A 14283-nucleotide genomic window follows, 5' to 3' on the forward strand; every position below is an offset into this window, starting at 1 on the left:
TTGTTGCCCATACTGCGTGCATTAGTGTACATGCACTTCAGGTGGGCTGTTGATTTAATTCTTAACTCAGGCTTTCCATCCCTAGGTTGATCACTGGAGAGCCTGGTTTTGACCCCTTCCCCCTTCAAGCCTAGTTTAAAGCCCTCTTGATCAGCCTCGCTAATTTATGGGCTACAGTCCTCTTTTTCTAGAGAGAAGCCCACACTGGAGGAGATTTCCTGGCAGGGTTTGTGACCTTGTGGGGGACCCACACTGGAGCAGCCTGCTCCTAAAGGACTGCACCCATGGAAGAGACCCACACTGGAGAAGTTTGTGAAGAACTGTAGCCTGTGGGAAGGACTCACTTTGCAGAAGTTTGTGGAAGACTGTCTGCTGTGGGAAGACATGCTGGAGCAGAGGGAGAATATGAGGAGTCCTCTCATTGCAGAGGAAGCAGTGGCAGAGACAATGTGTGATGAACTGACCACAGCCCCCATTCCCCATCCCCTTGCACCACTGGAGGGGGACAAAGCAGAGAAAAGCCTGGAAAGAAGGGAGGAGTGGGGTGATCTGTTTTAAGATTTGGTTTTATTTTTCATTATCTTGGTCTGATTTCATTGATTTCACTCAATAAACTGATTTCTCCAACTCAAGTCTGTTTAGCCTGTGATGGTAATTGCTGACTCATCTCTCCCTGTCCTTATCTTGACCCATGAGCTTTTCATTATATTCTCTGTCCCTGGTCCAGCTCGGGACAGGAGTGATGGAGTGGCTGTAGTGGGCACCTGGCATCTAGCCAGCGTCAACCCACCACACTGGAAACAAAAAAGGTCAACTGCAGTTTCATCGTTGCAGATTATTCAGGGATAAGGCTACGAAATCCTGTTACTGATGATAAAACTTCACTCATCTCGGTATGGCAAAACTTCATGACTTCTTTTACCCACTTATGTCATTCTAAAAGTTTCTTTTTCATAACACTATGCCTACTAAGCTTCAGCCTCAGCCTACGGAGGTAGGCAATAAAAGCAGAAAAACAGCAGCATTTTAAAGCAGTCTGTCTAAAATAGGGTTGATTATGGTAATTATTAACTATCAATTTGACTTGCTAAGAATTGTAAATTTGCAAAAATTAATAACAAACAAAAAAATTCCACAAATTTCAGAAGAATCCACCAACTGTTATTATGGAAGATATGTGCCCAAAATGCCCAATTTGTAAGGCTCAGCTGAGCCAAAGATAAAACAGATTATATACTTGACATCTTAATTTATACAAGAGTCATATCAAGCACAAATAAATTTGCACATTTGTATTTAGGGAGTGCAGCAGTTTCAATCACCTGAACAAATGCTGCATGAATAACACTACCTACAGATGATACCTAAATGCTACTGCAGTGGTGAAAAACTGATTCTTTAGCCCAAATCATCTACCAAATAGTTCATGGTGGAGTCAAATTGTTTTATCTGGGAGCTTTAATTTCTGGAGGATGTGAGGCTGATGTTTGTTGCTGGAACACCTCAAGGCACAGCTGAAGGTGAGATACAACTCTGCCTTCCCGTGCATTCCAAGAACTCCCAGAGAGCTGCTGCCAACCCTGCCTGCAGGCATACCCTGACACCCACACGTGTCATATGGGGTAGTGGGTGTTTTATGGCTTTCGACTGTAGCGAGTCAATAACTAAGCGATCCCAGGGGAGGCAAGAAACTGGAATGGTTTATTGGACATTCGATCACATCAAAAACTTTGGCGTCGAATCAGGAGGTGACACCATTCATGTTTTGACCGCAAAATCCGAAACACCCGCCTGCCTTTCCTAAAAGCTCCTAACAATTTCGGAGTGAGGCTGTGCACAATCGGGAGCCCCCGCTCCAGCCGTGGAAGGGCTCAGGAGCTCTCGGGGTGACCCCGGGGCGCAGCGCACGGCCCGGGGATGGGTCCCGACACGGGCACGGCCAAGGACACGGCGCGGGAACAGCCCGAGCAGCCTCGGCGGGAGCGGGGCCGAGAGCACACTGGCAGCACCGCAAGCGCCGCCTCCCGCGCCCGCGTGAGCCCCGAGACTGGCTCCGCGACTCGCTCCGCAGGTTCGGGGAAGGCCGCTCGTCCCCCTGCGGGGCCGGAGCAGAGAACGGGCGCTGCCCCCCGGGAGCCCCGGGCCCGAGCTCCTCCAGCGCGGCCGCCGCCCGCTCTGCCCGGCCCTGCCCTGCCTCGGCGCCCCCCCCGCCCGGAGCCGGCACTCACCCCGCAGTCAGGCCCCGCCGCCGGCACCGCCGCCGCCCTTCCGGCACGGGCGGGGCCGGGCCGGGGCTCCCGCCGCGCCTGCGCTGCCGCCATGAGCGGTACGCACGAGGCGGGTCTTGGAATCACGGAATGTCCCGAGCTGGAAGGGACACACGGGGGTCATCAGGCTCGCGGCCCTGGGCACGACAGCTGCAAGGATCACGCTCTGTGCCTGAGAGCGTTGTCCAAAGGCTTCTTGAACTCTGTCAGGCTCGGTGCTGTGGCCACTTCCCTGGGAAACCTGTTCCAGTTGCCCAACCACCCACTGGGTGAAGAACCTTCTTCTAATATCCAACCTAAACCTTCCCTGGCACAGCTTTGGGCTATTCCCTTCGGTCCTGTCACTGGCCACCAGAGAGATCGGTGCCTGCTACTCCACTTCCCCTGTGAGGAAGCTGTACACTGCCATGAGGTCTCCCCTCAGTCTCCTCCAGGCTGAAAAAGCCAAGCAACCTCAGCTGCTCTCCGTACAGCTTCCCCTCAAGGTTCCTTCACCATCTTTTCAGCCTTCGTTTGGACGCTCTTTAATAGCTGAATATCTTTCAACTTCAGACAAAAGATTTTATTTCTAAGATTCTGTGGTTAAGAAGCTGGTCCGAGAAGGTGTGACATTGTTCACAGGCCGTGTGTCAGCCATGCTTCTGGCTCATGGCAACGCTCCACACATTAACTCATGGAAATTGGAGGGGGAAAACAGCCCTCACTACACAAAACTGGGGCGTGTGTCTTTCAGGGAAAGGAAAGTCTTCACCTTGGCATCAAAGCCAAGGGGCCGATCTCTTGGCTCCTGGTATGGGCCTGCCATCGCAGTCCCCAGGTAGGGGATGAGCTGGCAGTGCTCCAAGAACTGCACCAGCTTCCTCTTGTACATCTGTCGCACTGGCTCCGAGCTCCGGGGGTTGTATGCTGCAAGAAATTAAACAGCATGTTAGTGTCCCCTGTCAACTTTGTGGAATTACATTACAGAAATTTTCAAAGGGACCAAGTCTACCCCCGATGATGTTACCTGTGGTACAGGTAAACCTTCTGTGCGCTGTGCCCATTGGTGCCAAACCAAAAAATCAAGTCTGGTGTTTCAGACAGTTCCTAACTCCAAAGGGTAATGAGACTCGGAAAGATCAAGCTTTTGTAAACAAACATGCTCAACTGCTGTCAACTTCCCATTCCTCAGGGTGTGAGCTGCTGGTGAAACTCCAGGCCATTACAAATTTGGGTAGTGCAGCAGATACCCTGAAGAGGCACAGCCTGGGGGTAGCTCAGGCCTGGCATGGCTGGCACCAGGCCCCTGTGTCCTTGGCACAGCTGTTCTATGACCTAAATGCTTTGCCCACAAAAAGTGAAGAGCTGATCAACAGTGTAGGGAAGGGAGGGTTTCTCTCTGCCCTAAGCTCTATTTTACATTAGTATTGAGAGCCAATCCTCAGAGTTTACTTTATTATTTTAATTGTTATCCTGCAGAAAAGGGGAAGAAGTGACAGACAAAGCATAACCAATTTTTTCCTGTGGACAGTACTTTATATCTCATTACAAAAACTGGACAGCATGAAGAACTGTGCTATGAGATGCTTCTGCCCACTAGCTTTAAATTGCAGACAGCTGCATTTAACAGCTTCTGAGAGGTTTTTCGAGCATAGCTGCATGTAGAGCTCTTAAAGGAGTCAAGCTTGAAGGGCACTCCATCACTCTAGTGATGCATGGTTTAACACTATTTTCTCAGAAGTAAATCTCTCTGCATTTATGGTTGATCACCTGTACCTTCTCAGATACTGAAAGCAATCCAGTGTTGTTGTGAGAAAAGTTGAAGGAGCAACTAAACCACTGTTTCTTGTCCCCTATTTAAATGTGAGATTAGAGAATGACATTAAGTTGAAGATAAGAAAGTCTTACTTCAGATAGAAATAGGATGAAATAAATTTCCAGGGGACCACAATGGGAAGCACTTTGATCGACTTTCTGATCAAGGATGAATCTGAAGATTCATGGCTAGGCTTCGCGAACGAAGATTTAAGAAGGGCTCTACCTACGCTTGCTACAAGCGTGCTGATGGCTCTGAAGAGATGCACAATAATAAACAATGCAGTATTTGCAACAATCACAGAATGGGTTTGGGCTGGGAGGTACCACAATAAGTCGTCTGGTTCAACCTCCTTGCTCAAGCAGGGTCATTCTAGAGCACATGGCACAGGATTGTATCCAGGCAGTTCTTGAGTACCTCCAGTGAGGGAGACTCAACAGCCTCCCTGAGCAACCTGTTCAGTGCACGGTCACCTGCACAGTAAAGAAGTTCTTCTTCATGTTCAGGAGATTTATCAGTGTACAGGAATGCTATATCTTAAAGTTGGAAGCAGTTCTACCTGGTATTAGAAGAAGATAACTTGTTTTCCTGGATTCCTATGGTCAAACTGTTCAGCACTGCATGAGGAGATTTGTGCACTTGCATAACCTTTCTGGTTCATCATCCAGTGCTAATAATTTAATGTTGCAATATTTGAGCAAAGCATTTCCTAGAGTCGGCATTGTTGCATTAGCAAAGCTGTTCTAACAACAGGATGAAAACAGCCTTTGTGGATGGAACAAACTACTAGGATAAATGCAGTTTGACATCTTAGGAACTGTACATTTATGCAGGGGCTTACCATGTGCCTACCCTGTTGAGTGGCTTTCCTTAATGAAGCTGTGCTAGTAAAAAAAATCTGTGGTAGTTCAAGAAAATTCTGGAGGACTCTGGAAACTACATGAGGAAACACAGGACATCAAGAACTTTTAACAAATAATATTACCTAAAAGAATAAGTAAAAATGTAAAATACAAAAGACAAGGTAAAGTACACCCACTGAACAGGTTGACTTCTATAAGACAGAACTGGTGGGTTGAAAGAAATGTCAGTCTTGCTCCAGAAATCTCCAGCAGTACTGGAAACTAGCCCAAAGCTGCATCAGAGCTGCAAACAGAGATGCTGAAATCGAGAAAGCTGGCACCATTTAAGCTCATTGCAAACTATTGAAGATTACTATCTGCAACTAATATCTTGCATTAAAAAAACCCCAAACAAATATTCTAAAAAATAGCAACTATGAACACGGAAGATAAAACTAGAGTACTTTCCTCAGTGCAGGAGTAGTCCTAACCTCTGGTAGCTCCATGAGAAGTTTTACTTTATGCTTATCTTGTAGGCTGAGTAGAAACACCTAATTAGTTTTACTTTATGCTTATCTTGTAGGCTGAGCAGAAACACCTAATTTTAATTTTGGACTGTTTATCTTTGTTACGGAAAAGTAGGGTCAATTGGACTATCAATTAAATTAAGAAGTTAAAAATAATCAACACATTATTCTGAATCACATTAATATTGAGATCTTCCCAGATAATTTCACAAATAAACAGACTAATAAATAACATTTCATTTCTCTGCTAAAAACTTAAAAATTATAAAGTTGTCTTCAGGGTATCTGCAAGGCAAGGTTTCTTATAAATTTTATTTGGCCACAAGATGCCATTGAAAAAAAGGCATTCAGGCACCTAAACTATGCCTCAGAAAGTATTTCAGCAGCCTTTTGATACAGTAATATAAGTCAATTTTCAAGACAATTCAGGTTGTCTATGAGTAGTTTAAAATGTAGTACCACCTGGAATATAACATTTTACTTCCTGTTTAAAAACTCCAACAGTTCCTCTTAGAAATGTTTTCAAGGCCATCAGGTTGCTGGTGATAAAGCGTTATTAAAGTCTCACGATTTGTGAGAGATCACTTATGTATCTACCTGTTCTATTAACCTTACTTTCCTCCCTGGTCCTTACACATTTCCAAGAAAGCAGGCAGTGTTTACTTAGATCAGTATATAATAGTGGTTTTCCATGTTGGACGTAAGAAAATGACGCCAATTAGCTATAAATGTTGTATCGTATTACTTATATAATTTTTATATTTAGTTATTTTTATAGCATATTATTTTATACACTACCTTTTAAATGGAAGGAGACAAACAGCAGAGCAGTTTCTTTCGCACTTAGGAATGGAAATTTTGGCTTAAGGCTGCCTACTTCATGCAGAGCTTTTATTAGAGAAGTTGCTACTCCCTAAAGAAAGAAAACAGTTTTAGGAGACATTACAGAAATTCTGAACAAAAATATATTCAAAGCCTTATCCTGTTCTCATGCAGACCTAACAATATAGGATGATACCCTAAGTTGGTAAGTAGTAGAAGATAACAAATAGTGTAAAATAGGCAGGGCAGTGACCATGACTAATTTTTTTATTTATTCACGTGTCAAAATGTAACAAACTATCCTTAGATGACTCCAGATAAGCTTGTGTCTATTCTGGTGTTAAAAATCAAACAAAAATACAAGATATCATAAAAAACTAAGTAAGAAAATCCATCATATAATATTGCAGTTTATTATCCCCCTCTGATGGACTTATTTGTATTTTTTCCCTTACATATTTTAAAGCTTTTAAAAATTCTTTGCAATTGTAAGTATATTAAATTTTCAATTTAATATAGTCCCATTGATAAACGTAAGACTCATATTGCATTAAAAATTAGGTAAACTGAGTGGGACATACTATACATCATGTTTTAAAATACAAAAAGCAAAAACTGGCCTGTTCAAGGTATCCAGCCAAAGGAAGTGCAGTTAATAGCATTGGCTCCTTTTTTGGAGGGAGTTTATGGGGAAGCTTCAGATTCCAGTACTTCTCTGGTAACCTAACCAGATAAAAAGTAAGCACTTCTAACACTTATAAACCGTGACATGACTGAAGATTAAAATGCAAAATTGGTATATTCACCTCATAAACTTCTGAAGTTTCTCTTCACTTTCAAAAATATATACTTTATCTTGATATTTTGCTGCATACTCAGTATTGCCAGGCACCAAGGCTTCATACCTGAAGAGATGGAGCAAGATGGAGCAAGAACTATTCATTCCCAGGAAATGTAAACCATAATTTGTGCGGTGTAAATTCATGAGCTATTGGGAGCCTTCTGGTTATTAATAAGTATAGGAACACCAAAAAAGTAGCAATTGAATCATCCAGCTTTCCACTACATGACTGACAGTTACAAGGCTCAAAATCTGAGAAAGCCCCTGCCTCAAAATTTGCTTATTAAGGAGCTTTTATTGTGCTTCTTTAGAGCTCCTTCATTTAAAATGCCAATCATTGTTCAGGAGATTAAGAAGGGACAGCAAAGAACTGGCTATTCTGATGAGAAATTCTTGCACACTGAGGACTTTATAGTGGAACTTTATGGATCTCCTACAAAAATCATAATAGCTAGTTTTGCATCTACTAGGATTTTATGAGATTTCTTTGAACCATTGAAGGCTTATGATAGAGAGAATTTTGTCCATCTTCATCATGAAAAGACAGCAAGCTAATACAGATCCTTGTAGAACCTGTAGCCATGTAAGTTTTAAAAGGTGGTTTTATATCGATTTCCAATGCCACAGGTGCAATATAGAGAATTGTAATTGCTTACTGTCCAAACCCTGAACACTGTTGAAAAGTATTTTGAAAGTGTTTCCTCATTAACATGTTAATATAGGACACATACTCTGTAATTCAGATTATGAAAACTCCAGTGACCTACCTCTGTTTTCCATCTAGGTAAGTGACTGGACAGTATCCCTGCATTTCAGCCCTTAGAGGGAATGAGGCCTTCACTTCTGCCGCAGTCAGTCTCTTTGGTAGCATATGTGGAGGTGGGAGAGGGTGAGGTGCCAGTGATGACACATAAATCTCTGGTGTGATCAAAAATTTCTGTAGAAAAGGAAACATTTTTATAATGTAAGAAGCACTGTTAAGACTGTTAGTCAAACTACAGAGGGCTGGCTCATGCAATTTAGATACTTAATTTCTTCTACAACACAACAGTGTGTTGGCACTGTTGCTGCTCTTGGATAATTAATTTCTTTTCCAACCCACTCTCAGTTGAAGTCATCGCTATCCACCCACCATCCATCAATATCCACTGCTATCATTACCCACTCTCTACAGCCATTCTCCCTAAAACAGGTGGAGAAAGGAGGAAATTAGTGGTTTAAAACTTAACGTTTGATCTGTGACAAGTTGAAAGAGGAGCTTTGGTTTAATGGACTCTGTGCTGCATTTTGTCTGCCTAGATGTTTGATAGCAGAAGTATACAGAACAAAAGCTTGAATACTAAGAAGAGCGGTCTAATTCAGACTATGTATTACTTATTTCTGTATGTTCCCCCTTCCCATAATCCCCTCCTGGCCTGGTTTTCGACACTTACGTCCAGTTCTTCCTGTGAAGCCATTTTGTAATAGCGCCCTTCAAATTCCGCAGCAAACTGCAATGAGGAGGTTACAGAGCAGTCGACCAGTTCACCCTTCTCTGCAAGGCTGACGGGACAGTACTGTCCAAACTCCCCCAGCCGCTCCTCCAGCTCTTTGGAAGTGATACATAAATCAGCAATGCTGGCAGCTTTTCCTGTTAATAAAAGCAATTAGTGATAATGTTTTATTTATGAGAGACATAAAAACATCAAACAATTCCCCTCAGAAGTGTTACAGTTTAGAAGGTAATTCATAATTTGAAAGTGATATGAAATAATGAGAACTAAAATAGCAATTTTTAATAGAGTGATAATAACATGAAATTGAAACTCATTTTACCAAATAATTTTAATAATGTTTTTGTAGCAGTTAAGAAATATAATAATTATTAATGATGTGGGTTATTCTGCATGCTCAGTTTATTAGTCTACTTTCCCTGGGATGGTTTTATTTATGATTTATTGTTTTACTTCTTTGTCTTACTAAGGAACATTTCAGCCGTTATTTTATTTCATTACATTAGTGAAAAAGAGTACAAGATGTGATGAAAGCCTCAGTTTTACTCATCCACGTCTTGCAAATGCTACAGTCTATCTGCACGAAATATATTCAAAATCTTGAATGTCATCTCAAACTCAAGATATTTACAAATTGTACTTTTCAAGCTTGATGTGAAAAAAGTTAAATGTATTTTATTGTTTTTGATTATGGCTCTGGTTTTTAAGAAGGGTGCAGCCACAGAGCTGTAAAAGTTGAAACCAAAAGGTGGATATAAGATAAGCAAGTCTGTTTGCCCTTCAGAGGAATTCTAGTTAAATAGTGCAGACATTTTTAAAAGACATATTTAATCCTGACCAATGCTGACACACAACAAGTCAAGCGAGAACTGTGTCATTTTAGACTAAAGTGGTTTTCTTCCCAAAGCACAGAAATAAACTTTTAAGCTTAATTCGGAACTTTTAATTAACATCTTCCCTCTCCTTCCCTCTTGCTCTACTAACACTACAGTGAAGTTGCAAGTCATAGTTCCCTTGTATACTTTGGGATAGCCTTTGTGATTTATCAGCCAGTGTTGCAGAATCTCCCATGGGCTCTGACTTCCACCAGCATATTTCTGTTACCCTATTGTTTAGGGGATGGCCTCTGACTACTCAGTAGTTGGTTTTGTCTTCACTTTCTTCAAGAGATCTCTTCAAGATCTCTGCAGATGAAATTGAAGAGTTTGAGGGTATGAACGTGCCCAAGAACTAACTTAATCCAAAGAAAGTTGAAACGCCTATGTTGCAGTATTACAGTGGGAATGTAATGGGAATGCCCATATTATTGTGGGAAACTTTGTTTTTCTTTTACCTTCTCTTATTCTTTCCAGGTATATCTGTATTTGTTTAACAACCCCTTGAACTTCCTGTGTAACTTTGTTCCAGATCTTCCACTTGCTCTGAACAGCATCAATCACGCACCAGTTCTGACGCTCCTTCATATAGTAAGTCCTGATTGCATCAATGTGCTGTTTATAGCAGGAATTTTTAATGGCTAGAATCTGTGAGCTGTCATGTTCAGGATAGGGAGGGCTGAAGACAATGAAAAATAACACTCATTTACATCTGAAAGTTAGATAATTTCATGTGTAAATTCTAGAGTTCATGTAAAGTTCTTTTTACAGAATTATGCTTGCCTGACACTGTAGAAACACAAATTTCTTATTAAAAATATTAGCAGGTATTTATGAAAAGGAGCATACCCATGGTTAGACAGTCATGTTCTGAAACAAAGAACAAAACCTTTTCTACTTATGTACCAAATAAAAGTAAAAAATTATTTTGTAAAGGATTTGGAATGTATCAGCACATATTAACTGACACACACGCTGTAGATATACCATTAAATGGTACCCTGATATTGCACATTTGATTTGTATTTTAGCCTATGAAATTTAATTAGTGTAAAGTTAAAATGAAGTTTAAAGTAAATATTTTCAAAAATTTAATTAATTAATTTAATTTTTTGCAATGCAAATTCTCTTTAGTCTTTCAGTAAACAATGTAACATTGTACTGATTACTTGATAAAAAGAAAGAGACAAAATCAAAGAGATATGCAATAATGCCCCAAGCTATCTGGAACTTCTTAGGAACACTTCATCTAATGAGAACCAGGTTCTTCTACAATTTAATTTTAAGGTGAATGTTCTGTTCTTTTTCATTCTCTGCTTACTGCTCTTCCTCCAAAACAACCACTAGCTCTTTAAACAGAGTATTTACCTCCTCAGAAAAACAAAGGGGAATGAGCTGAATTGAAAGGTTTAGATGAATAACTCATTAATTCTGTATGTTACTAAACTATGCATTATTTCCATATTTTAAAAAGAACTCTAATAAGACTTAAAAGACAGCTTATTAGACGAAGTATCAGTTTCTCTTAGGATGATAATCATTGAATGAAGTTTAAAAATAAACTTCAGCACAGAGAGAACTAGTAACATTTCTGACATACAGCTTCATTAAACCAGTTTAACACCGCAGTGGGTGAACAGCATTGCACATTTGTGATCTCAGTCACAAATCGAGGGATCTGGCCAGAGCATGCCACAAATATCTGACATCTCCGTTTCTGGTCTATGGAAATCAAAGCCTTAGAACATAGAGGGACTGGTTCCCATGCCTTTTCATTTGTGGAGTTCAGAGACAGATGAGTAATGCTCCAGCTTACATACAACCTATCTGGGTACAGCACTGAGGCACATAATTAGAGAAATTACCAAATCTATTAGAAAAAAGTATTTCTATCAGTGTCACTACCTATTTGTGCTTTCCTTATCCAGAAGTGCTCTTCTGAACACTTCCTTTGTATCCATTTCTAATTCAAAGATTTTCACTGGAATTATCTTCACTGATTCCAAGAGCTTTACTTGTTTTCTTGTTAGAGGATATCCATCAATTACAACTCTGCATACAAACAGAAAAAAAAAAAGTTTTCCTAAAAAGTAAGACTATGTATAATCCTAGTACATTCTCCATGGAGACAAAGTCTACACCCATGCCACGAAGTTATCACTGCTCTCACTTGACAGACACAATCTTCACTCCTAAGAATTTAAAATCAGATTAAAAAAATCAAGTAGATAGAATATAAAATAGTAAAGGGAAAAGGAAATGCACAAAGGGCAAAAGTTAAGTGGATGGCTCTGACTTATAAAAACGGTGGATTTTAAAATTCTGACTTATCAGTCATTCAGAAACATCATTTTAACTGTGAGAAATCTGCATATGGATTGGAAGGAGCAGTTTGCAAAGTGGTAAGTAAAATGATTTACTACTGTACTTGAAGAATTTTTAAAATCATATTGAAGAGGAAATGTTTTTTGCATATTAGGCAATACTGGAACAAAGTATACTGAAACAATATTCCAGTATTTAACATGAAAGAAAAGTTGAAAGAATTCTATCTCAAGTTCAAATAATTTTCAAAGATTATTCCAGAATTGCCTTTTCCTTTAACAATTCTTTTTGGGGAGAGGAGTTGAATGTCACTAAATCATCATCATAAAGCTTTTAAAGTTTGCCTAGTTTTGAAGGTGTTTCAGTGATGGAGAAGAGCCTAGGAAATCAGGATCTCATATGAATGAGGTGGAATAACTCACTGGTTTCAATTCCTCCTTAATAACTTCAGTTGTTAACCAAACCAGAAAAAAACCTTGAATACTGAACCAGTCTGCATGATCAAAGGGAATCAGATGTGTCCAAGTTGGTTCTGGAGTTGATATAAGAGAGACAAAATGGTACTTCTCAAAGGCCAGTAGAAAGTATTGGCTTATTGACTGAAAAAAAGGTAACTTTCATAAAGCATATTACTTAAATTGACTGGAATATACTTACTTGAAAATTGCAGAAAATTATGCTTTGGTTTTATTTCCCAGAGTAGTGTGAAGGACCTCTTTTTTACAGATTATTTTCTAAGTGCAGAAACCACTGATGTGTTTTATTGAAATTGGTTTACAGTGATAACATGGGAAAACCCCCCCAAATCCAGAGAAGACTCTTACCCGGTGATGCTACACGTGTGGTTTAGCAGAGCCACATCTAGAGCCTGTATGGCCAGTTCATCAGGTACAGTCAGTCCTTTGTGAAGGTGCCCCTTTATCTTAAGTGCCAAGTCGCTCTCTGGCTGGCTGTCTAGCACCAGCCGTATGGCATCTCCCATGGACAGGCGCAGCAATCCATACACACTTGCAAGCTTCTCGGCAACTGCAAAACATTTGGATTTCAACTCCCAACTTTTAACGCAAGCAACATCACAGCCTATTGAAGTATGTCCTTGGTCTCAGAAGCTAACTGCTCAGCTCGCTTCCCTGGTCATTTCCACTGCATTAGTCTTGGTAAGTGTGTACCTAACCCTGCTTAGGCCCCTGTAGGGCCCAGACAACGCATGTGCACAGAGCGCACCCAGTGCACTTAACACTGTTCAAGTCAGCACAAACCTCAGGAGAAATAGTCAATACTATTATAAAATGTCTTAGAAAATATGCTTCCACTGTTGCCCCTTTTACAGAACAGCCCAGCAGTTAGATCACTTATTCAGAAAATGGTAAATACTGTTAAAATTTCCTCCTAAATATAATTTGAACCTGTCTCTTCTTTTTCTAATATCCTATTTTAATCATTAAGCTATGCTACAAGATGAATATTCTCTTCCTCCAGTAAAAGGCAGAGAAGTGGACTGACAGTCATGGAGAAAGAAGGAGAGGAGAGAAAGATGGAAATCTTGTTGTTTTTTTTTTAATCTAGAAATTTGGAAACAGACTGGGGAATGAGAAGTTTGTGATCCTAGACCTTGATCCTATGAATATTTTTCCATTCCAGAAATGGGGAACAATTTAGAAAATAATCATAAATAATATACAAGGAGTATAAATAGTGTATAGTCCAATTTTTCTAAGTGCAAGTCCAAGTCACTAACATCTTAAGAACATGGGATAAAATTCAAATGGACAATGAATAAGTATCTGACTATCAAATGAGACACTAGAGAATGTAACTAAAGGAATTTATGCCCAGCAAGGAGAGCAGGAAGACCAACAATATTAATGGTTTATGATTTTTCAATAGTAATGGCAGATACAGCTTCAGTTCATTAAATAAGATTTTGTTGTACAGATAACTGGCCCATACCTGTAGTCTTTCCAGATTTTGGAGGTCCCACAATTGCAATCTTAACTGGTGCAGCTGGTTTAGGCTTTGACTGACGAATATATTTGATGGGATTTGTCATAAATGTTTCTTTATTTTCTTTACTTGAAAAGAAATAAATATACTGCCGATGGATTACAGGAAAGACTTCATTTCCACGGCTTTGTTGTGGCCTGATTACATCTCCTTTGCTTATCTGTAGCGTATACAAGATGGGAATCAGTTCATTAGGTTTGACAAAACCTCTTCTCCCTCCATCCCAGAGAAGTGGCTTTGTAGGCAGATAGAGAAGTACCAACCATATGAAACAAACCATCAAAGCATTCTGAATGCTTTGGACATAATATTTTGTTCAAGTCTGAGAAACTTCCATACATACACAATTACTGTGCAAAAAGATGAAATAAACATTGAAGACAGAAAGAATACTCACTACTTCCAGTAGGTGGTACCATAACACTTTATGTCCATCAAAATACTGGTCAGAGAGGATTAACATAATACCTTTTCTAATTTTTAGAGAATAAA

General features: G+C 40.1%; 2 protein-coding genes across 6 annotated transcripts in view; both read right to left on the minus strand.

The window, feature by feature from the left end:
- Positions 1 to 3112, minus strand: part of ZBTB24 (zinc finger and BTB domain containing 24) — an 11795-nt gene extending 8683 nt beyond the window's left edge. For all 4 annotated transcript variants that reach the window (XR_003572991.1, XR_003572992.1, XR_003572990.1 and 1 more), the window contains exon 1: positions 3019 to 3112. The gene's annotated coding sequence lies outside the window, so the exon portion shown is untranslated. The remainder of the gene's footprint in view (positions 1 to 3018) is intronic.
- AK9 (adenylate kinase 9) overlaps positions 2842 to 14283 on the minus strand; it is a 56596-nt gene continuing 45154 nt past the window's right edge. For both annotated transcript variants that reach the window (XM_027899509.1, XM_027899508.1), the window contains 10 exons: positions 13738 to 13951; positions 12612 to 12813; positions 11368 to 11514; positions 9921 to 10141; positions 8528 to 8724; positions 7862 to 8031; positions 7060 to 7158; positions 6874 to 6976; positions 6230 to 6344; positions 2842 to 3173 (listed from right to left, as the gene is read on the minus strand). In XM_027899509.1, the coding sequence (XP_027755310.1) occupies positions 2971 to 3173; positions 6230 to 6344; positions 6874 to 6976; positions 7060 to 7158; positions 7862 to 8031; positions 8528 to 8724; positions 9921 to 10141; positions 11368 to 11514; positions 12612 to 12813; positions 13738 to 13951 (1671 nt within the window). In that variant the 3' untranslated portion in view covers positions 2842 to 2970. The remainder of the gene's footprint in view (positions 3174 to 6229; positions 6345 to 6873; positions 6977 to 7059; positions 7159 to 7861; positions 8032 to 8527; positions 8725 to 9920; positions 10142 to 11367; positions 11515 to 12611; positions 12814 to 13737; positions 13952 to 14283) is intronic.

This window comes from Empidonax traillii, unplaced genomic scaffold, assembly GCF_003031625.1.
Source record: "Empidonax traillii isolate 1590-97213 ecotype Southwest subspecies unplaced genomic scaffold, ASM303162v1 scaffold673:size468873, whole genome shotgun sequence".
NCBI lineage: Eukaryota > Metazoa > Chordata > Aves > Passeriformes > Tyrannidae > Empidonax > Empidonax traillii.